Source organism: Bos taurus, chromosome 23, assembly GCF_002263795.3.
Source record: "Bos taurus isolate L1 Dominette 01449 registration number 42190680 breed Hereford chromosome 23, ARS-UCD2.0, whole genome shotgun sequence".
Taxonomy (NCBI): Eukaryota; Metazoa; Chordata; class Mammalia; order Artiodactyla; family Bovidae; genus Bos; species Bos taurus.
Genome location: NC_037350.1, coordinates 34,810,400 through 34,834,642, shown reverse-complemented (window position 1 = coordinate 34,834,642; position 24,243 = coordinate 34,810,400). Strand labels below are relative to the sequence as shown.

At 39.2% G+C, this 24,243-nt stretch overlaps 1 protein-coding gene and 1 non-coding gene across 2 annotated transcripts; one reads left to right on the top strand and one right to left on the bottom strand.

Moving 5' to 3' along the window:
* Nucleotides 1–11,924: 11,924 nt before the first annotated feature.
* LOC100298767 (chorionic somatomammotropin hormone 2) lies at nucleotides 11,925–23,920 on the top strand. The gene is made up of 5 exons (NM_001319885.1): nucleotides 11,925–11,979; nucleotides 18,897–19,078; nucleotides 21,072–21,179; nucleotides 22,919–23,098; nucleotides 23,729–23,920. The coding sequence occupies exons 1-5, from the start codon at nucleotides 11,925–11,927 to the stop codon at nucleotides 23,918–23,920; spliced, it is 717 nt and encodes a 238-aa protein (NP_001306814.1).
* On the bottom strand, nucleotides 16,499–16,607 carry LOC112443927 (U6 spliceosomal RNA). The gene has a single exon (XR_003032328.1). It is a non-coding gene; the product is annotated as a U6 spliceosomal RNA (small nuclear RNA).
* Nucleotides 23,921–24,243: the final 323 nt, after the last annotated feature.

Below are 24,243 nucleotides of genomic sequence, written 5' to 3'. Positions count from 1 at the left end.
ATTATGACATTTAAAATATATACACAAAATGTAAATTAAATGACAGTGAGATAAAAATAAATGGAAATGCTAACATTTTCTTCCCCAGGGAATGAGGACACTCATCTTTATGGCCACTGGACTAATGGATTCTGACTGTACACACCTAATTATATCACTTGTTTACCTATCATAATAAAGTAATTTCTTTTATATATAGCTTCAATCAAAGTTCTCAGAATACCACAAGGGGCCAAGAATACAAATATATGTGAATAACTCTCTTCATATGCATATGTAAGATTTTCTGAGCTCAATTAAGTAATCATTTTTAGTTCTTTTGTTATTCCATCAATTCATCTACTGGGAAATAACCCAAACTCTACAATAGATTTGTTTTTTCAGGTTTAAATCTCAAATCATAATAAAGCAGAGCAATGGCCTTGGAAAAAATGGCCTAGTGAAAAAGTTGGCTTAAAGCTCAACATTCAGAAAACTAAGATCATGGCATCTGGTCCTATCACTTCATGGCAAATAGATGGGGAAACAGTGGAAACAGTGGCTGACTTTATTTTGGGGGGCTCCAAAATCACTGCAGATGGTGACTGCAGCCACGGAATTAAAAGACGCTTACTCCTTGGAAGGAATGTTATGACCAACGTAGACAGCATATTAAAAAGCAGAGACATTACTTTGTCAACAAAGGTGCGTCTAGCTAAGGCTATGGTTTTTTCAGTAGTCATGTGTGGATGTGAGAGTTGGACTATAAAGAAAGCTGAGTGCCGAAGAATTGATGCCTTCAAACTGTGGTGTTGGAGAAGACTCTTGAGAGTCCCTTGGACTGCAAGGAGATCCAACCAGTCCATCCTAAAAGAGATCAGTCCTGGGTGTTCATTGGGGGACTGATAATGAAGATGAAACTCCAATATTTTGGCCACCTGATGCAAAGAGCTGACTCATTTGAAAAAACCCTGATACTGGGAAAAATTGAGGGCAGGAGGAGAACGGGATGACAGAGGATAAGATGGTTGGAAGACATCACGAACTCAATGAACATGGGTTTGGGTGAACTCCGAGAGTTGGTGATGGACAGGGAGGCCTGGCGTGCTGCAGTTCATGGGGCCGCAAAGAGTTGGACACGACTGAGAGACTGAACTTAACTGAACTGAAATAGCCTAGAAGAATAAATAAAATGTCATATGGATATCATTATATATATGCATTTGTAAAGAAAATTAATGAAAACAATCAGAAGACTTACAGTTTGCTGAAACTGAAAGTGTACTCACTCAGAACTGAATATATATATAATCTAGAAAAAATACTTTCTCAGCTTCTGATAACTTCTAAAGAAGGGGATTCCAAGACCTTCATCTCCAGCCTGCTGTGGACTCCTTTCCACTTTCCTCCTCAAGTTCCCTCCATGAAATCTCTTCCCTAGGTTATTAAACACACCTTGGGCTTCTGGTTCAGACAAGATGACATTGATCCCTTTGTGCCCACTCCTTTGCTTGTTCTGGAAATAAGAAGAGACCATTAAAAGAGACCTTGTATAGTTGGCAAGAAGAAGGTGAACTAGATTAGGGCCTGAAGAATGGAAGAGCAACACAGCAGCACCTAAGAGAGGACAACCCAGGCCCAGCATTCCTAACCTCCAACCTAGCCTCAGAAGGCAGCCTGAGTAGGGCTGTTCCTCCCAAGGAATAAATGTGAAGGAACACCAGGTGGTGGTTTAGTTGCTAAGCTGTGCCTGACTCTTTGTGACCCCATGGACTGTAGCCCACCAGGTTCCTCTGTCCATGGAATTCTCCAGTCAAGAATACGGATTCCCATGTCCTCCTCCAGGGGATCTTTCCAACTCAGGGATTGAATCTGGGTCTTCACAAGGCAAGTGAATTCCTTACTGTCTGAGGCACCAGGAAAGCCCAAGAAACTCAATAATCACATGGATATTTGGAAAATAAAAGGATAAAAACAAATGTTAATATTAGATAAAGTAAAATTTAGAGCAATGGAAATATCTATGAACAAAGGAATACAAGGACTTTACATAAGTGAAAAAGAGTCAATTCAGCAGGAATTCATAATAATCCTAGCTATGTATAACCAAGCAACATAATCTCAAAATACTTGAAGCAAAAATAAATACATCCTCTGAATACTCCTATAAACTTTAATGAGATTGAAACTGCGACATAAAACTTTTGAAAAAGAAATCATCAATCCCAGATAGTTTGACCAGAGAATTCTAATAAATATTTAAAAAATTAAGATCAATTTGACATAATCTTTTCAAGAAAATGAAAGAGTAGGAAACCATTCCCAACTAATGAGATGGGGCCAATATTGATCTATATTAAAATCAAACAAAGGCAGTACAAAAAGGAAATTTCAGAGTAACGTTTCCACAAATTTGGAATTAAATTTTTCACTCTCACACATACAAATCAACCAAATGAATTCAACAATGTATAAAAACATCTCTTGATAATTCTGGTCCCTTCCTAAATCTGGTCCCATTACGTATCTCTTCAAAGGGTTTAAGTGAATCAAGGATACAGTCAGTTAGGGACCCAGTAATAATATTATGATACCAGAAATACAGTGACAAATACTCAAGTCTAGGTTAAATCAGAAACTGACTTCTGCCATTAAAGTTAATCCTACCCAGTCATCCTAAATGTCTAGCAAAATTAACTACAACTAGAATCATAAGATAAAGAAAACACAGCTACTACATAGAAATGGTGGGTGTGTTTGAATTCTTTATATGCCCCTTGGTAACACTGTTGATCATTTTCTATTATGTTATGAACCTTTGGAGGCTGAGAAGACCATACTTTATCCCTCTAGCTCTCCTGGCCTCTGACTTCTACTTGAGTTTGGCCAGGGGTGGACAAAAGAGATTGGTGAGTCAATGGAGAAAGAGATTAGTGGATTGATTCTTTCCTCTGACTCCTTTCTTGCTGCAAAGTGGCCAAGTTTCTCCACTGAAGCCCAGAGCTCTGGTCAGAGGCCCTTGCTTTTAGCTGCAGCTATGTACAAGACTCTTTAGAGCCTGCAATATCCATTCTCTTCCTTTGCCCTGTTGGCCTAAAAGTGTTTATGCATCCATGTTCTTGCCTGTATCTAAGAGTTTTGCTTTTCCTTTTAAGGTATCCTTAGCTCTGGTATGGCTTCCAAATCCTTAAAGTTCATTGTGTGTTAGTTGCTCAGGCATGTCTGACTTTTTGTGATCCCCATGGACTGTAGCCAACAAGGCTTCTCTGTCCAAAGGATTCTTCAGATAAGAATGCTGGATTGGGTAACCATTCCCTCCTACATGGATCTTCCCTGACTCAGGGGTGCCCAGGTCTCCTACATTGCAGGCAGATTCTCTACCATCTGAGCCACCAGGGAAGCCAGTTTTCTTTATTTCCCTTACCTGTGTAAATCATCTTGATTTCTGACAATGATAGGGGTGGCAATGGACCTGCTAGATAAAGATGGTCCCTCAAAGATGTAATGCTAAACTGCTTACAACAAGAGGGGGACATCATTCTTACTGACTCCAAAATCATAAATACAAGAACATGTAACATGTAACATGTAAAAATAAGTGCTGAGAAATCAATGATTTAAGAATGAATTTGGTCAAAGTTCACAAACTTTAAGCTGTAAGATGATGAATAAAGTCTGAGGATCTAATGTGTAACATGGTGACTAAGGTTTGTAAAGTATTATTGACATTTGTGGGGCTTCCCAGGTGGTGTTTGTGGTAAAGACCCCTCCTGCCAGTGCAGGATGCATAAGAGACGTGGGTTGAATCCCTGGGTCAGGAAGATCCCCTGGAAGAGGGGATGGCATCCCACTCTAGTGTTCTTTCCTGGAGAATCCCCATGGACAGAGGAGCTGGCAGTCTATATAGTCCATGGGGTCACAAAGAGTTGGACATGACTGAAGTCATTAGCACACATGTATCACTGACTCGATGGACGTGAGTCTGGGCGAACTCCGGGAGTTGGTGATGGACAGGGAGGCCTGGAGTGCTGCGATTCATGGGGTCGCAAAGAGTCGGACAGGACTGAGGGACTGTGAACTGAACTGTGCAGAGTAAAACTAAAAGGTCCTCACCAAAAAGATCTTGAAAAATAAATATGTGAGGTGATATTAATAGATATGTGAATTATATCAATGTGAGAATCCATTAATAATGTATACCTATTTAAATTGTCATGTATACTTTAAATATCTTGCCATTTTATCTGGAAATTATATTTTTCAAAAAATGAAAAAAGAAAAAAAGCAAGAATTTCAATGCTTTTTATATAATTTTGTAGATATTTCAGCTATTACTCTTGGTATGTAAAAGGGTTTTTTTATTCCAGATAATAACCAGTGGGATTCACTGGATATTTAGAAAACGAAGAAACCTTGGAAATTATCTAGAAAATCCTTTCATATAAGGACATATAAGGAAATTCAAGAATGATTATGTCACTTATCTAAATTTATAAAACTCGATGCAAAAGTAGCAATAGAAACCAGGTTTCCTAGGTTTAAGTGAATCTTTACCGAATTCCCAGGCAAATGGAAATATCTCCTATGCTCTGCAAAACTTGATTTTTATCTCTTTCACAGAACTGATCATATTCCATCTTGTATTCACTGTCTAGTTTGCATAAGTTTTACCAAGTAAATTGAGTTCCTTGAAGGTTCAATCCTGGCACGCCTGTTCTCCTCACTCTATATTCTCACATATGGCTAACTCTTTATCAATGCAATTCCTTCTCCCTGGAAGACTCTCTCTCTTTTACCTCATGACTTCCGCAACATCTTTCAGTTCTCACTGAAAAGACCACTTCCCCAAAGCAGCCGTTCCTGATTCTGACACAGCTCAGGGCTCCTTGTTATGTGCACAAATGGCATTCTGTGCTTTTCCCTCTTGACATGTGTCCCAATTGTGCTGCAACATGTAACTTTGAAATTTACCTCTTTCTGGTTTTCTATTAACATTTAAGTCCTAGTTCACAAAGTCCACATGTGTGCTCTTCCCTGCTGTCTATTCTTTTCATCCAGAAGGCCTTTCTTATGTGTTTGTTCAATGAAACACTTTTATTCGTGCAGAGTAAAATTCCAATGAATTTTTGATTCCGCTCACAGCATCCAGTGAACTAAAACCATTGAGGTCTTCTCTCCCCACCTAAACCCTCATACCCTGATTATTTGGATATAATTACAGAACTAGAACTGCGGGGGCTTCCCTTTTGGCTCAGCTGGTGAAATATCTGCCTGCAGTGTGGGAGGTCTGGGTTTGATCCCTCTGTTGGGAAGATTCCCTGGAGAAGGGAAAGGCTACCCACTCCAGTTTTCTGGCCTGGAGAATTCCATGGACTGTTAGTCCATGGGGTCACAAAGATCTGGACATGACTGAGCAACTTTCACTTTCACAAAACTGTGGATGCATTTGCTTTTAATCATCACCTTATTAGATAGAAACCACTCGATTTACAGTCTGTTATTCCACATACACTAGCCCTCACAGTTCACGTCTTAAGATAATGTGATAATTGAGTCACTGACAAAAAGGCTGAATAGGACAGAACTAGAGACAGTGCTCTGAACCTGCCGCTTGAGTCTACTATTTACCATAGGATTCTCAGCTTCACTAGAGAAGTTCAATTTCTTAGCTGTACTCTCTGATGATGACAGATAAAAATACTTTAAGGAGAGCCTACAAATCAAATATTCCTGCATTGTACACAAGCACCTAATCTCTCTTGGAAGGTACAAAAGAAAGTCACCTCCTTGATGAATTGTTACCTACTTTTCCCAGATAGAAGTACCATCTTCCTCCTTATGGCTTCCTAATTTCATCCTCACCATTTTTACCTCCTTGACCACATTCTGACTTATATTATAGTTAATTATCTGCATAACACCAATTCCCACTCCTTTAATTCAGTTCCATTGGGTCTACAGGGTTACGCCAACTGCCCTGAAGTTAATATTTATTGAGTATCAAACATGGCAGAAACTGGCCAGCCATTTGTTCTTTCTGAGGTAAATATTATAATTAAAAGAAAATACCCAGCCTCTGGTATTTTGGACAAACTGACAACTGGACAAAATCTTAACTGCTATTCCAGATAAAAGTTCCTTTTGTGTGGATTTTTTTCTTTTAGCGAGAACTTGCATTCTAGATAGCATTCAGGTAAATAGAAATTGGACTGATACATTAGCTGGAAAAAACCCATTGTTGCAGGAAACAAAAGTAGACAAATCATGCATCTTCTGTGTACTTCAAGACCTATTTTATTAGGAGCTGGCAGCTCAGACAGTAAAGAGAGTTCCCGTGCATAGAGGAGATCTGGGTTCCATCCCTGGTCAGGAAGATCCCTGGAAGAGGGCATGTCAAACCACTCCAGTATTCTTGTGTAGAGAATCCCCATGGACAGAGGAGCCTGGCGGGCTGCAGTCCAAGGGATTGTGAGTCCAGGGGGTCGTAAAGTGTTTGACACGATGGAGCAACGACACACAGCAAACTTCTCAAGGTGACATCCTGACATTTAGAAACAGTTTCTCTCACTAGTGTGCTTAACTACAACTCCTGCTTTTCAGTGGAAGATCAAAGATAAAAGTAATATTCCATAACAGTCAATAACTATTTCTATCAAGGTATTTTCTGAAAGCTACGCTAGAGAAATACACTGTTGCATAGAACAGATAATGAGTAGTATAAGAGACCCAAACATGGAAGCTGCACAACCAATCGATAATTTTCTTTTTGGAAAAAGAATAAAACCTCAGTTTGGAATCATGTTTTACACAGAGATTTGCATAATCTTTGGAAATGTAAAGGATTTTCTACTCTAATTTTCCTTTTCCAGTTGAGAAAACCAAGCCCTAGAGAATTGAAGATAAGTTTTCCAAGTCAAAGAGCAGGTAAGTTAGGATTCTGATGAGAGCCCAGATACAGGCCTTAGGGTTCAGTTGCTTCATCTTTAGGCTGACAGGCTAGAGACTTGGGTACCAGTAATGGTGCCGTCTTCAGGCTGAATTGCTTTTATTTTGGGAAACGTCTATCTTTGCTCTTAACACCCTCAACTGATCCCATAAAATCTACAATCTATTGGTTTAAATGTTAATTACCTCTAAGAAAATATGTTCCCTGGTGAGCATGTCAAAGAACTACAATTTGAAAGAAGTGTACAGTTCTATGGAATACATCACCATGGGCCTCGGGAACTGATTATCCATGCTACCTGTTCCTCATTTATCACCTAGGAAGGGAAAACAAGAGTGACAGTATTTTTCCCCCCATTTAATCACGCTCAGTGTTTTAGTGCACGCAGGCTGCCTTTACAGAATGCCAGCGGCTGGGTGGTTTATAAACCACGTTATGTATCACAGTTCTGGAGGCTAGAAGTCCAAGATCAGGGTGCCAGCATGGTTGAGTGAGTGAGGGCCTCTTCCAGGACATATCCCTAAATAGAAGGGATGAGCAAGTATTTCAGGCCTCTTTCACAAGAGCCCTAATCCCCTTCATGTGGGCTCTGCCTCATGACCTAATCATTTTCCAATGGTCCCCTCTCCTAAAATCGTTACTTTGGGAATTAGGTTTTCAACATATGAATTTTGGGAGAACACAAGCATTTGGACCCAATGAGGAGACTGACTTGTCTAAGGAACCCAGTGCCTCATCCATACTGAATGCTCTGTGGTGCTGATAGGAAGCCAAGGACTAAGGAAGCTGAATCAGGACCAGCAGCCCCAGATGGAGGGTCTGAGATGGCAAACTCCTTGATGGATTTCACAACAATATAAGCGTGTTTCCAGGGTCTTCCTTGGTTATCAGTCATTGAGCAATCCCCCCGCCCCTCCTATACATGTTCTGATTTCAAATATGAGTTAATGACTGAGTTCTTAGACAAAGTACCTGTTGATCAACATGGAAACATAACGACTATGAATATGAAGGAAAGGGCCTTTGACAGATACAAATTTCAGTGTGGAAAGTCCTCAAGACTTTATTCACTTCAGATAGCAATTAAAAGTTTGGGGATCTCCCAAGATCATTCTTGGGTTCCATAATCAGCTAGGACTCCAAGAGCTCACTAAAAGCTGCTATACATGGTTATGGTTTATTCCAGATCTTTGATTTATTTTTAATTCATTTTTTATTTTTAGTGCAGTATAATTGATTTGCAATGCTATAAATGTCAGTTTTTGTTGAACAGTGAATAAGTTATACATATACATATATACACTCTTTTTTAGATTCTTTTCTCATGAAGCACAGACGGGTCCAAATAGGAAAAGGAGTATGTCAAGGTTGTATATTGTTATCAGGCTTATTTAACTTACATGCACATTACATTATGAGAAACGCTGGGCTGGATGAAGCACAAGATGGAATCAAGATTGCCGGGAGAAATATTGATAACCATATACATGCAGATGACACCACCCTTATGGCAGAAAGTGAAGAAGAACTAAAGAGCCTCTTGATGAAAGTGAAAGAGGAGAGTGAAGAAGTTGCTTAAAGCTCAACTTTCAAAAAACTAAGATTATGGCATCCGGTCCCATCACTTCATGGCAAATAGATGGGGAAACTGGAAACAGTGGCTGACTTTATTTTTGGGGCTCCAAAATCACTGCAGATGGTGATTGCAGCCATGAATTAAAAGACGCTTACTCCTTGGAAGGAAAGTTATGACCAACGTAAACAGCATATTAAAAAGCAGAGACATTGTCAATGAAGGTCCGTCTATCCAAGGCTAAGGTTTTTTCAGTAGTTATTGTGGATGTGAGAGTTGCACTGTAAAGAAAGCTGAGCGCTGAAGAATTGATTCTTTTGATCTGTGGTGTTGGAGAAGACTCTTGAGAGTCCCTTGGACTGCAAGGAGATCCATCCAGTCCATTCTAAAGGAGATCAGTCTTGGGTGTTCTTTGGGAGGACTGATGCTAAAGCTGAAACTCCAATATTTGGCCTCCTCATGCAAAGAGTTGACTCACTGAAAAAGACCCTGATGCTGGGAGGGATTGGGGGCAGGAGGAGAAGTGGATGACAGAGGATGAGATGGCTGGATGGCAATACTGACTCGATGGACGTGAGTCTGAGTGAACTCCGGGAGTTGGTGATGGACAGGGAGGCCTGGCGTGCTGCGATTCATGGGGTCGCAAAGAGTCGGACACAACTGAGCGACTGAACTGATGGGACCAGATGACGTGATCTTAGCTTTTTTGATATTGAGTTTCAAGCCGGCTTTTTCATTCTCCTCTTTCACCCTCATCGGAGGCACTTAGTTCTTCTCACTTTCTGCCATTAGAGTTGTAACACTCACATATCTGAGGTTGTTGATATTTCTCCCAGCCATCTTGATTCCAGCTTTTAGGACTCATCTGGTCCTGCAATTTACATGACATGCTCTGCATATATCTTAAATCAGCAGGGTGACCATATTTAGGCCTGAAGGACTCCTTCACTAATTTTGAACCAGTTTATCATTCCTTGTCTGCTTCTAACTGCTGCTTTTTTTTTTTTTTTTAAACTTTACACAATTGTATTAGTTTTGCCAAATATCAAAATGAATCCACCATAGGTATACTGCTGCTTTTTGAACTGCATACAGGTTTCTCATAAGATGGGTAAGGTTGGTCTGGTATGCCCGTCTTCTTAAGAAGTTTCCACTTTGTTGTGATCCACACAGTCTGGTGAGGTCACTGAAACAGATGTTTTTCTGGAATTGCCTTGCTTTCTCTGTGTTCCAGCAAATGTTGTCAATTTGATTTCTGGTTCGACTGCCTTTGTAAACCCAGGTTGAGCATCTGGAAGTTCTAGGTTTGCATAATGCTGAAGCCTAGCCTGGAGGATTTTGAGCATAACCTTACTAGCACTGGAGATGATTGCAACTGTTCAGAAGCTTGAACATTCTTTAGTACTGCCCTTCTTGGGAATTGGGACAAGGTTGACCTCTTCCTGTCCTTTGGCCACTGCTGGCTTTTCCAAATTTTATGACATATTGAATGGAGCCCTTATTAGCATCATCTTTTAGGATTTTAAATAGCTTTGCTGGAATTCCATCACCTCCAATAGCTTTATGGCAGCAGTGCTTCTTAAGACCCACTTGACTTCACATTCTAGAATGTGGGGCTCAGAGTGAGAAACTACACCATTGTGATTATCTGGGTCATTAAGATATTTTTGTATAGTTCTTCTGTGTACTTTTCCCATCTCTTCTTGGTCTATTCTGCTTTATTAAATCACAAAATACCAAAGAGTTAAAGTGATCTTGAGAAAGAAGAACAAAGTTTGAGACCATGGTTGCTGATTTCAAATTATATTAGAAAGCTGTAGTAATCAAAACAGAATGCTTTGCTTCTGGCATGAAAACAGACACATAGATCAACAGAGCAGAACAGCGAAGCCAGAAAGAAATGCACACCCGTATATTGTTGGTTAGCTTATGAAAAAGGAGCCAACAATATCCAGTGGGGAAGGACAAGCTTTTCAAAATGGCACTGGGAAAACTGGATAGTCCTATGAAAAAATGAAACCGTACCCCTGTCTTTTACCATACACAAAAGTCAACTAAAAAGGGATTAAAAAGTTGAGCATAAGACTTTAAGTGATTAAACACCTAGAAGAAGACACTGAGGTCATCTTCTTGCCATTGGTCTTTGCAATGAGTTTTGGGTTTCACACCAAAAGCAAAGGCAACAACTGCAAAACAAACAAGTGGAGCCACATCAGACTCCAAAGAAGGGAACGTCAACAAAATCAATGGCAATTCACAGATTGACAGAAGATATTCCAAATCATATATTTGACAAGGGCTTAATATCCAAAAATACAGACATACAATTCAAGGGCAAAAATCCCCAAATAATCCAAATTTTTAACGGAGTGTAAGGAAAGTAAGAATTTCAATATATCTGAAGATTAGACTGTAGATGAGAAACACAACAAAGTTTTCCTTCTAGAAGAATAAAAGCCTGTGCCTTCCTGGCATGACTTTCTTCATCTCCACTCACTTGTTTGACAATCACAGTTCAATGTGTACATTCTTCAGTCAATAGCAATCACCCCACAGTGAGCTATAATATGTACTAAGAACAGCCCCACCAGGGGAAAAAAAATCCTAATATTGCATCCTTACTAATGAAGCATATCAAAAGGAAGGCAATTTCCAGAGTTTACCACTACATTGTTTTCGAAATTTCATTTCAAAATTGAGCTACCTAGTAAGGAAAATGAGTTAAGAGACCTCAATAATATACAGATAGAAAACCATTTTTAAATGGGAGCATTAATGGATTAAAATTTAGGGGTTATTTATTACTACTGTTGTAACTGTAGTCCTTTTAGATCTCTACTGCATCCATTCATAATTTATGATAAATATTAATACCAACACAGGGACACAAACTACTAAACTTATAGCAAATAGAGAAAGACATAGAATATATTAGGCAAGAAGTGAAAGTATTGGAAGTCAGCAATGGTAGTAAAGTAAAGGGCAATTTTGCCTTGAGAGGAAAGAAGGTTCTCAAAGTTTCTTGAAACACCAAGGTCGAGCCAGATGTGAGGGATTAGCTTAATTTGTAAACCAGAAACTCTACCAGAAGAAATTTAAGTTCATAAAAACATTACGATGCTCAAACCCAAAATTTAACAGAGAATGGTGTAGGGTCATGTATATAGACATTCAAAGTTCTCCATTGCTTAGTGCATCAGGCACTCAAGGACCACCCTCACTGAAGTCTTTCTCTATTGCTCAACCTACAGGTACCAGCATGGAGAAAGAGACAGCTCTACTCCACAGGCAGTAGAAGCCTACCTTTACACCTCATGGCTTTCCTTAAGAAGCATTCCATGCAGCAGATTTCCTCCATCCCATCCCATCAGGCTGACTCCCCACTGTCAACAGGAGTCCTCACCCTGGGATCATTCCGCAATCCCCATGGCTCCAACTCCCAGCTTCCGTGGACACCAGTGGACTTACAACTCTGTCCGAGGTATGAAAGGCTGCAGCATGGCTTGTCTGTGTGGTTCTCACTCCGTTCAGACAGTCACAGATTAGTGAGTTCTCTCCCCAAGCTTCAAATGACTCCCCCATCCCAGTGGATGGGCATGGACGTGGGGATCTCTCCCCTGCGCTTCAGCTCCCTCTCCCCCAGGTGCAGGCAGGTCCCACTTGCTCTCCTCCTTCTTTCCCCTTCCTCCTTGTCCCTTCTCTCCTTTGTCCTACCAAGTTCTGTGTAGATCCGGATGTTCCTTCTCAGTAGTCAGGGAGTCCTGCCAGGATTCACCTGGTCTTCTGTGAGAACTGCTGCGTCTTTAGACGTTCTTGATGCATCCGTGGAGAGAGGTGTACCCCACTTCCACCTACCTCTCCATCATCTTGTCCACCCCCATTTGTGCATGGATTAGAAACGAGTTTCCCTTTCTATTAAGTAACATTACCATCACCACACACATTTAACTTTTGCTTTTTGAGGAGAACACAGGTAAGTTCCACTCTCTTCAGTTCAGTCAGTCATTCAGTCGTGTCCCACTCTGTGTGACCCCAGGGACTGCAGCACGCCAGGCTTCCCTGTACATCCCGACTCCCAGAGCTTGTTCAATCTCATGATTAGATCATGAAGCTCAAACTTAGATCCTCACCTTATTAATTTTTTATACATAATATATGCAACCTTTAAAAAACTCTCCCAATTTTCCTGTTCTCCAGTCTTTGGCGATCATTTTTCTACTCTGAGTTCCCTTTTTTTTTTGAAAGTCCTTATAGATGAGATCCTATGGTATTTGTCTTTCTCTGACTTACTTTATTTAGTGTAATGCCCTCCAGTTTCATCCATGTTGCTACAAATGGAAGGATTTCTTTCTAATTCTAATGGCTAAATAATATTTGCCTATATATGTTACATCAAATAGTTTTAATCCATTCACCTGTTGAAAGATTGTTGTTTCTGTAACAAGGCTACTGTGCATAATGCTGCAATGAACATGGGAATGCAGGTCTCTTTTTGAGACAATGAATTCATTTCCTTTGACTATATATCCAGAAGTGGGATAATGCATCACGTAAACATTCTCTTTTAAATTTCTTGAATAACCTCCACAGTATGTGTTCATGGGAGTTGCACCAGTATACATCCCTACCAACAGTGCATAAGCACTCCTTTTTCTCCTCATCCTCAATAACATTTGTCATTTCTTACATTTTTGGTACTAACCTTTCAAACAGGTATGAGGATATATCCCTTGTGCTTTCGATCTGCATTTCTTTTGATTACTAGTGATACTGAGCATCTTGTCATATACCTCTTGATCATCTAGATGTCTTATTTGTGAGAAAATGTCTATTCTTTAAAGATGTAGCATACATTATGTTTATTATATTCCAATATATGAAACTCAGTTGCCTACCTATATATCAACAACAAACTATCAGAAAGTGGAATAAAGAAAACAATCCCATTTGCTATTGCATCAAATAAAGATAAAACACTTAGAAATAAACAAGCAAGGTGCTGAAAGATTTTATGCAAAACCTTTAAGACATTGATAAGAGAAATTTAAAAAGAGTTACAGATACGTAAAGTTAGGTTGTCTATAGAATGTGTTTCTTGAGGTCGGATTTTTATTACTATGCACTTTCCTCTTAGAACTGCTTTTGTTGCATCCTCTAGGTTTTTGATCATCATATTTTCATTGTTCTTTGTTTCTAGGAATGTGTTGATTTCCCTTATGTCTTCAGTAAACTGAAGAAACTCATTATTTAGAAATGTGTTGTTTAATCACCATGTGTTTGTGTTCTTTAAAGTTTTTTTCCCTATAATTGATATCTCATATCACAGTGCTCTTGCCTTGAAAATCCCATGGATGTAGGACCTGGTAGGCTGCAGTCCATGGGGTTGCTAAGAGTCAGACATGACTGAGCGACTTCATTTTCACAATTCACTTTCATGCATTAGAGAAGGAAATGGCAACCCACTCCAGTGTTCTTGCCTGGAGAATCCCAGGGACGGGGAAGCCTGGTGGGCTGCCGTCTATGGGGTCGCACAGAGTCGGACACGACTGAAGCGACTTAGCAGCAGTAGCAGTAGCAGTATCATAGTGTTGTGGTCAGAGAAAATTCTTGATATAATCTCAGTTTCCTTAAATTTATTGAGGTTTGATTTGGGACCCAAGATGAGGAGAATGTTTCATGTGCACTTGAGAAAAAAGTGTATTCTTCTGCATTTGGATGGAATGTGTTGAAGATATCATTTAGGTCTGTTTGCTCTAATATTTTCTTTTAGGCTTAAGTTTCCTTATTAATTTTCTGTTCTGTTAATCTGTCCATTGTTATAGGTGTGGTGTCAACATACCCTACTATTATTCTGTTACGGTCAATTTCTCCTTTTTTGTCAGTTAATGCTTTCCTTATGTATTGAGGTGCTCTCATGTAGGGTACATAAATAGTTAAAATTGTTATCTGTTTTTCTTGGACTGATCCTTTGATCATTTGGTAGGGTCCTTCTTTATCTCTTATAATAGTTTTGATTTTAAGGTCTATTTTTTTCTGATATGAAGATCATCAATCTGGCTTTTTTTTTTTATTTCAATTTGCATGGAATATCTTTTTCCATCCACTCACTTTCAGTCTGTATGTGTCTCTAGGACTGAAGTGGGTCTCTTGTAGACAGCATATATATGGGTCTTGTTTTTGTATCCATTCAGCCAGTCTGTGTCTTTTGGTAAGAATGGAAGAAGATAATAGCAAATAAAGCAACTGATAGAAGATTGCTTTCCAAAATACAAGCAGCTCAAACAACTCAGTCATCAAAAGCAAAGGCAAGAACTGCAAAAATAAACTAGTGAAAGCACATCAAACTCAAAACCTCCTGCATAGTAAAAGAAGCCATCAGTAAAATGAAATGACAACCTATGGAATGAAAAAAAAATTTGCAAATCACATATTTGGTAAGGGCTTTGTATCCAGGTATATATAAGAGACTTATGCAACTCAGTATGAAAAGAAATCAAACAACCCAAATTATTAAATGAGCAAAGGGAGAGTAAGTGTTTTGAAAACTCTGAAGAGTAGACTGTAGATGACAGACCCTGTAAATTTTTCCTTCCAGAACAAAAACCTGTGTCTTCCTGGCATTGCTCTCTTTAACTCCAATCACCTGTTTGGTGATGCAGTTCACAGTATACATCCTTTACTCAATAGCTCACCCAACACTGACTATATGTGCTCAGAATAGCCTTATTAACTATAACAAACTAATAATTACATACTTAATCTTGAGGCATCTAAAATCTAAGGTGATTTTCAGAATTTTCCACTCCACTGTTTTCTACATTCTTTTTCAAAATTGAAACACCTAGTATGGAAAAATGAGTAGGGAACCTCAACAATACATGCATAGAAAGTCATTTAAAACTGGGAGCATTACTGGATTACATTTTTGGGGAATGTATTATTACTAATACTATTGCAATTATATTGCCTTTAATTCTCTGCTATACTAGTGGATATTGATTTAAAAGAGTAATAACAACATACAGTACATAGTGCTCAGGGTACAGTAGATTGAGAAAGACAAAGCTTCTGAGGCTGGAAGGGAAATCACAGAAAATTAGCAACGGTATCAAAATGAAGCGCAGTATTGCCTAGAAAGAAAACAGAGTTCTCTAATTGTTCGGAGACAACACGGACAAGCAAGATGTGAGCCAACCAGCTTAAACTGTGTACCAGAAACTGCACCAGAAGGAAAGTGAAGTTCATAAAAATATGCTTATGCTAAATGCCAAAATCCAGACAGTAAGAGAATAGGGTAGGGTTTATGTAGATGCTGAAAACTACTCAGAGAGGTAGACATGGAAGCAAATACACTAATGAGCATCAGAAAGATCAAAGCACAAAAGGGTCTGAAAAATAAATCATCAAGGGACTTGGTAGTCTGATCAAAAGAATAAGAGAATCAAATTAGAAAACCAAAATATAAAGACTTGTGCACATGATAGACCAGAGAATGCTCAGCAGAGAAAATTTCGGCCTTAGTGACCAGCGAACAGAAGCCTCGAGCATCAGGAACAAAATCCCTGGGCAGGACTCACGACTGTGAGTTTCTGGGAACAGCCTCAGTTTCAAAGTTTGGTCACCATACAACCTAAAAGTGAACGCAGACTAGGATTATAGCTTGCTATGACACTGAATCACAGACAGTAGTGTTTGTTAGTTTACTTTTCTCATTTAACTATAAAGTTAATGAATCACTATTCAATGATAATTCACATCATCAGTTTCCAGTCAGATCCTCTTTAGTCATACAATGGATATCTGAACCTGTTATATGATCCCCAATAACAGTTTTTAGAATTGAATTTCTTGATGTTTAAGTGAAGGGGAATTGCTTTACAATACTGTACTGTTTTCGGCCAAAACATCAGCATGAATCAGCCATAGGTATACCTATGTCCCCCCGCTCTTGAACCTCATTCCCACCTTCCTTCCTGTCCCACCCCTTGAAGCTGTTACAGAAAAATATGGAAGGCTTCACAAATTTGTGTTTCATCCTTGGGCAGGGGCCATGCTAATCTTCTCAGTATTATTCCAATTTTTCATTATATGTGCTACCAAAGCAAACACACAAATAACAATTGGGGGAATGTCATGGAAACATGTATAATATCATATAGGAAATGAATCGCCAGTCCAGGTTCAATAAGGACCCTTGGGGCTGGTGCACTGGGATGACCTGGAGGGATGGTACGGGGAGGGAGGTGGGAGGGGGGTTCAGGATGGGGAACACATGTTCGCCCGTGGCAGATTCATGTTGATGTGTGGCAGAACCAATATAATATTGTACAGTAATTAGCCTCCAATTAAAATAAATAAATTTAAATTAAAAAATAAAAAAATAAATATTTGAGATAAAATATTAAAAAAAAACAATTTAACAGAAAGAAAAATCATATAGTTAATCATCTACCAATAGATGATCAATTACATTAGGAATTAGGGTATTCTGCTATATTTACCGCCTCTTATAAAATTGAATTTTATAAGGTCCAAAGTTTCATGAAGGAATTAAGCATATATTTATGCATAGCACATGAATACATGCAGAGAAATATATGCACACAAATATGTTTATGTTATATAAGCTATTATCCTCCTTGCCTGTCGCAATAAGCTCTTTAGTTGATAAGAGCGATAGTCCCAAATTTCTCCAACTTATATGTCTCCTTTTTGAGAACCACTTCTTTTATTTTCATCCCCTAATTTTAAATATTAATTTTATTCTTAGATACCATGCCATTTAAACTAACTAAGAGTAGAGAAAACCTACTAAATGCTGATATCTTATCCTTCATTAAATTATCACTCTTCTGGTAATTTGGAAAAAGAATCATATTCAGATCTCATTCAGGAGGATAAAATCTCTATTTTATCAGTTCTCTTGTCCAAATTCAATTTTTGCTCACTTCAGTCTTAAATTCTGCTTACTTACAAAGGACGCACAGGAAAAGTAATATTAAAATCATGCTTGCAAGGGTCTATGATTTTATGCTTCTGTTGGCCAAAGGTAGGGCCAGGAATAATTTCTGAAATATTACAATACATCATGGAAGCATGAAGGTCTAGTTCTACTGTCAAAGAGATGTTTGGAGATGGTTCAAAAACTAAAGCTCATGGGTTGTCAGGATGTACTCCCGACCAGGCAGGTAAATTTTGTCCTTAAAAAGTCAAAGTCAAGAAGAGGCAGGCCTTGTTTGCAGAGCCGATGATGTTGTCTTGGGTGCTGACCAGGTAATATTCTTGTATTACCATTTGGAGATTTATTTGCTATTTTCTTGAAGAAACAAACATAATGAGAAGAATAAACATGGATAAGAGTAGAGGAGCTGCCAAGGTGCCTAGAAGAAGGGCTAGCCAGGAGAACCAGGCCCTCACATTGATAATCGTCAAAGACTGTAACAGTGAGTGTTTTATAGACAGAGCAGAACAAGTGCATATAAAAACAATGTTCTAGGGTCACTGCTGTTTTGCAGTCAAAGACAAAATACTTTTCTCTTTAAGCAGAGTCATCATAGCTCCTGATGTAATCCTGGTTACACACATGCAGACTGAGGGCCACAGGCATGTGTGATGTGACATCAGAAAGTGAACAGATGAGTGTATTGGTGCCCAGTCACCTCCACCTGCTTCTAATGGGACCTGGGGAAAGTTACTTGTCCTCTCCAAGTCATCACATCTTCGTTAACATAACTTGATGATCATAGTGAAGATTAAGGCTATCTCACAGGGTTCCTGTGAAACACAAATTTTAAGATGTTTTAAAGCTTTTGGGAAAGTATCAAAGACATGCATGGGGTTACTAAGGTGAGTGAGCAGATCCAAGGTGCAGTATCTTTTTCTCTTAGTATTCTCTCTGTACTCAATAGTGGTGATCAGTCAGTCACGTGTTTACTCTTACCCCAGCGTGATGGTAAACCACACAGATCGACTGGACTTTTCTTGTCGTTTCAGTGTCTAAAATTCAAGCATTAGTCGATGTAGAGTAAAAACATTGCAAACTCCTAGAGGGCCTTGCTGCTCAGAGTCTGCAGAGTCCCAACATTAAACTGTCTTAAAAGAATGGCCTAAACACTCTGGTTCAGAATTAAGTTCCAAATGTTTGCAGAGCACTGAAGTATTTCTGGCAGCAATTCAAAAATATAGGGAGTAACCTACTTCTCCAACTCTCTGTCTGTGCAAATATCATCATCCATCTAAATTTACACTGAAAGTGCTCCTTCTTCTCCACCCCAGCTTCTACAGCACCAACTCCTGCTCTGAGCAACAGGGAAAGAAAAGGCTTCCCTCCACAGGATGGATTTGATAACCTCAGCTGACTAAATCATCTCAGAATGGCTCATGTTTTTATTTAAACAGGGTCCTGCCTGCTGCTGCTGCTGCTCATGTCTAATCTGCTCCTATGCCAAGGCAACTCATGCCCGTCCTGCAGTCCTGACGTGTTTGTCTCCTTACGGAAATCCCTTACAGACTTGTTTATCAATGCCGCCAGCCTCTCCCATGACTTCCATAACCTTTCCACAATAATGTTCCATAAGTTTGTAAGTACTATCGTGGTGGTGGTTTAGTTGCTTAATCGTGTCCTACTCTTGTGACCCTGTGGACTGTAGTCACCAGGCTCCCAGAAGGAAACCTCGCCGAAGTGATGGGACTATACTATCCTTTAAACAAGAAGGCTGCAGTAACACTGTCTCTAGGTCAAAGAAGCTTTCAGTTCATAAGATGTTGAAATCGAAGAAAGGATCAGTTTTGTGAAATCTCAAATAAAAGAAGTGCAATAACTTTTTCAATTTCCTTTCATTCATTTTCTTTTTTAAATTTCCATATAAATTATTTTGTATTTGTCAGCTAGGAATGCCATAAAATAATACATTAGACTCAGTGGAATAAACAGAAAATTCTTTTCTCACAGTTCTGGGGGCTAGAAGTCCCAGATCAGGGTGCCAGCAAGGTGAGGTTCTGGTAAGAACTCTTTCTTCCCAGGCTGGTTTCTCCATGAGTCCTCACAAAGGGTGGCGCATGTGGAAGAGAGATAGAGGAAAAGACACAGAGACACAGAAACATAGAGAAAATTCTCTGGTGTTTCGCTTCATGAAGACACTAAACCTATTGGATGAGTGTTCCATCTTAAGAGCTCAGTTAACGTTAATGGGCTTCACTGGTGGCTCAGATGGTAAAGAATCTGCCCACAATGTGAGAGACTTGGGTTCTATCCCTGGGTCTGGAAGATTCCCTGGAGAAGGGAATGGCAAGCCACTCCAGTATTCTTGCCTAAGAAATCCCATGGACAGAGGAATCTGGTGGGCTATAGACCATGGGATACCCAAAAGTCAGAACCCTTTTCAAAACACAGCACTTTGGCAGTTAGGGTTCTAACAACAACAACCCACTTCAGTAATCTTGTCTGGAAAATCCCATGGATGGAGGAGCCTAGTAGGCTGCAGTCCATGAGGTCGCTAAGAGTCGGACACGACTGAGCGACTTCACTTTCACTTTTCACTTTCATGCATTGGAGAAGGAAATGGCAACCCACTCCAGTGTTCTTGCCTGGAGAATTCCAGGGACGGGGGAGCCTGGTGGGCTGGCATCTATGGGGTCGCACAGAGACGGACACAACTGAAGCGACTTAGCAGCAGCAGCAGCTCTGCAGTGAACTGGGTGGATGGAACATGTTAAATAAAGCTGAATCCCGGTCACAGAAATGAATACTTTGTAGTTTTTTTAATGGTACAAATTATTGTTCTAAGATTTGTAGGGAATAGGTTTTGAGCTACAATAGAAGGGGTGTTTACAATTGGAAACAATTATACTCTTTCTGAGGAAGTTATTTGAAAGTTGTGTGTTAATTCTTTTAGGTCAATCAAGGAGCACACAGTGGAAGAGACAGCTAATAAAAGGCGGTGCTAAAGGTTTCTATTAAATTCATGTAGTTCTTTTTACTCACTAGGTTTTCTTTTATCCTCCATTTTGACTGTCCTTTTTTTTCCAACTCTTCCAAGTAAACAAAAGATTAAATTGTTAAATATAGGTGCATGCATGCACTCTAAGTCACTTCAGTTGTGTCCAACTCTTGGCAACCCTACTGACTAGCCGAACAGGCTCCTCTGTCCATAGGATTGGCCAGGCAAGAATACTGGAGTATGCTGATGTACACTGTTGCAAGGGATGCTCCTCAACTAGGGATCAAACCTGAGTCTTGTTATATCTCCTGCATTGGCAGGAATGTTCTTTACCATTAGTGTCCCCTGGGAAGCACCAAATATTGGTACATATGTGCTATATTTGGTTCAAATAGTAAAAATAATGATAATAATAAAAAAACAGAGAAGGGAAAAGGTTAAACTTAGAAAAGTTATATGTAAAATCATTTTTATAGAGACAATGTATAGAAAAGTAGGAAAAGAATGACTTTCAAATTTTGTGATGCCCCCCCCATTAAAAAAAATACACGTCTATCAAACATGTTAGTGTTCTGGTAATGGGTTCATCTACTCAATGCCCAACAACCCTAACTAATTGCCTGATCACTTTCAGGATGAAAAATATGCCCAGGGCAAACAGTACTATATCAATGCCACCAAGAGCTGCCACACCAATTCCTTCCATACTCCCGAAGAAAGAGATAAAGCCCAGCAGACGAACGTGAGTCTTTCACCTGGGTTTTTCACCGGGTCAAACGAGACAGCATGTAGGTTACCAGACTTCAGATTATTAGAGGTTATGGTAACTGTACATGCAGAAAAAGGTGGAGGAACTGTAAGCAGTTGAAGACAATTATATTATGCACTTCATGAAGCATGAGGGAAATCAAGCAATGACTAAAGATCTGTAGTAGCAAGATAAATAACAGATCTATAAATTGTCTATGCGGACAACTTTAGTTCAACCAATGCATTAGACACAGGATCGCAGCTATTATTCTGTATGAAAATGGGAAATGAATGGGAACTTCCATGGGTAAAATATAAGATTGCAAAATTATGAATATGTAAGAAATACACCCATTTTGAGTACTCCCTGTTAGTAGTGACTCCTACTTGGGAGTCCTATACTGCACCATCTGAGGCCTCGCATCTGCCTTTCAAGGCTCTCCTGATTCTGCTTCTACTTCTCTGATACCTTCATTCTTCATTCTCAATGACTCCTCCGTCGCCTTTTATTCTTAATTTGTAAGTCTCCCCTACAAGGCCTATAAACATTGCCTTGCTTCTCATGGCCGCAACACTTGCCTCTGTTCTGAGGACAGCACAGTTTACATATCAAGCCTCAATCCTTTATGGCAACTCCAAATTTTCACTGTTATAATCTCTCCTTTCTTATTTCCTGCATTATCCTTCTTCCTAACATTATTTAAAATGTTTCCACATGCATCCTACCTTAAAATTCTATCTTCTCTCTCTACAACCTTCTTAATGATACCAGCATTCTTTTCCCCTGTTAAGCTCATTAATAATGAGGGTGAACAAGGAAAAAGGACAAAGAGGGAGAAGAGGAGGGATTTTCAATAAGCTTAAATTTAAAGTTTATTGAGAGTTACTACACGGCCTTACATTTTACTCAGCACTTTATGTGCATTACTATATTTAATCCTATTGAGTTCTCTGTTCTTTACCAGTAAAACAGTTCATGGCTATAAAGAAATCAAGCATATTAACTAGAGATCTTCAGCCCCCGGGATTTTCAGGCTCAATTCTGCTAGTAGTAGTGAACTAGGGGGGACCCTCCACTGTGAATCCCACTGATGCTGTTACTAAAGACAACGCTGTGCCATTTTTTGCCCAGACACTTGTCAACAAAACAGACTCTTCTGATGTCAGCAGGGGGCTGGTGTGGGATCAGCTGAGGAGAGAAGCCTGTTTAGGAATGTCATGTCTTTTCATTGTCTCTTTGATGTACTATCATAAAACAATTACCAATCAAAAATCAATACAAGTGACTCATCTGATTCATTAATACGAATGAATCACTGGGTGACAATGATGTGGGCACAGGTGGAATCCCTCTTTCCTGGGTCAGGCACTGCAGCACATACTGACTTGCGTAAATACTTAGATTCTCTCACGGAAATATACAAACACAAAAGAACTCACTGAATGGTGGTAGAATTTCAGAGGAAAAAAGAAAATTCTTTATGTTATAAATTAGAACACACCAGAAGAATCAGTTCCTAAATTAAGCTAGATTTTTAATATTTCAGCAAAGTGTGAACTAACAGCTTACATTTTATCCTTTTGCAACTTTTACTACCTTCAAAAATCTCTGCATGCACATAGGAATAACCAAAAGTTTTTTTAGGTCAGCTGCTCTGAGCAAAGATCACATGTTACCAAATCCACTGCATTAGCATTATTTTAATGAGACCTTTTCTTATGGTTGCTTAGAATGAAGACCTTAGTAAGTGGACACTCGTGTTACTGTACTCCTGGAATAATCCTCTGTACCATCTAGTCACGGAGCTGCAGAGTATGAAAGAAGTGTCAGAGGCTTTCCTATCAAGCGCCATAAAGATTGAGAACATGTCAGACAAACTTCAGTCATTCATAGAGAGTCAATTCAGCAAGGTGAGCGTCCTGTAGAGGGCTTTCTTGTTTTCTTCATGAATGAAAGAGGTGACCTCTGTAATGCGTAAGGAGTTTGGAAATATCTCATTTTGTAAGAAAAAGGTTCATCACTACTTTATGTTAGACTACTACTACATAAAGCAGGAGCCTAGTCATTCATAATGATAGATTCTACTGTAAAGGAATCAGAATTTCACTGCAATTTTTGACATGTGCAGCCTTCCCTGCATTGCACATAATTCCACCAAAAGCTTGCCTCTTCCTGGGCACTGGTGATTGAAATATTTTCAAAAGTAAAATACTAGAGAAAAGAATTTCCAAGATCAACATTTTTCTTCAAAGTATCCCAGCACATCTGCTATTGAAGTTCCACTTGACTTCTTTCTCTGTTCTCCTCAAATCAACGGATAAGAGAGGGAAGGAAGAAAAGAGAAAGTTAAAACTAAACTTGAGTTCCATTTATACTTTTTAGATTTCTAATTGTTTTCTTATAGGCTGGCTCCAAAATTGGTATCTAGAGAGTTTTATATTCATATGTCTTCCCCAAATCTTTATTTGATAATTAGAAGAAAAAAAGAGAAGCGTATATTAATAAAATGCACAAGAAGTCATTATCATTTGGGTATTCAGATTATTGTTCCAGTCTTGAAGATGATCCACGAGGCTCCCAGTAGCTGGTCAGGACTCCCATCCCTGACGTCCAGCGATGAAGACAGGCGTCTTTCTGAATTTTATAACCTGTTCTACTGCCTGCACAGGGATTCACGTAAAGTTGACACGTACATCAAGATCCTGACGTGCCGAACCCGCAAAACGTGCTAAATCCACATCCATCCCATCCAGCTCTGAGATGGTCATAACGATCTATCCCACAGCAAGCTACTTTGAAATTTAGAGCTTTTTAATGCATGCTCTGTAATGGGTCTCCTCTTAAAAAAATAAACACAGACACTTTAGAGATGTGAAAATCTAAAAGGGCAATTTGTTAACATTTCTTATCTCCATTTAAGAGTAAATCAAAAGAAAATCCAACCCTACAATAGAGAGAATGAAGCGCCTACTAAAATTAGTCACAAATAGCAGAAGCTGGCATTACAAAGAAGACCATTAAGAGATAATGTAAGAATCACAGCCAATTATTCTGG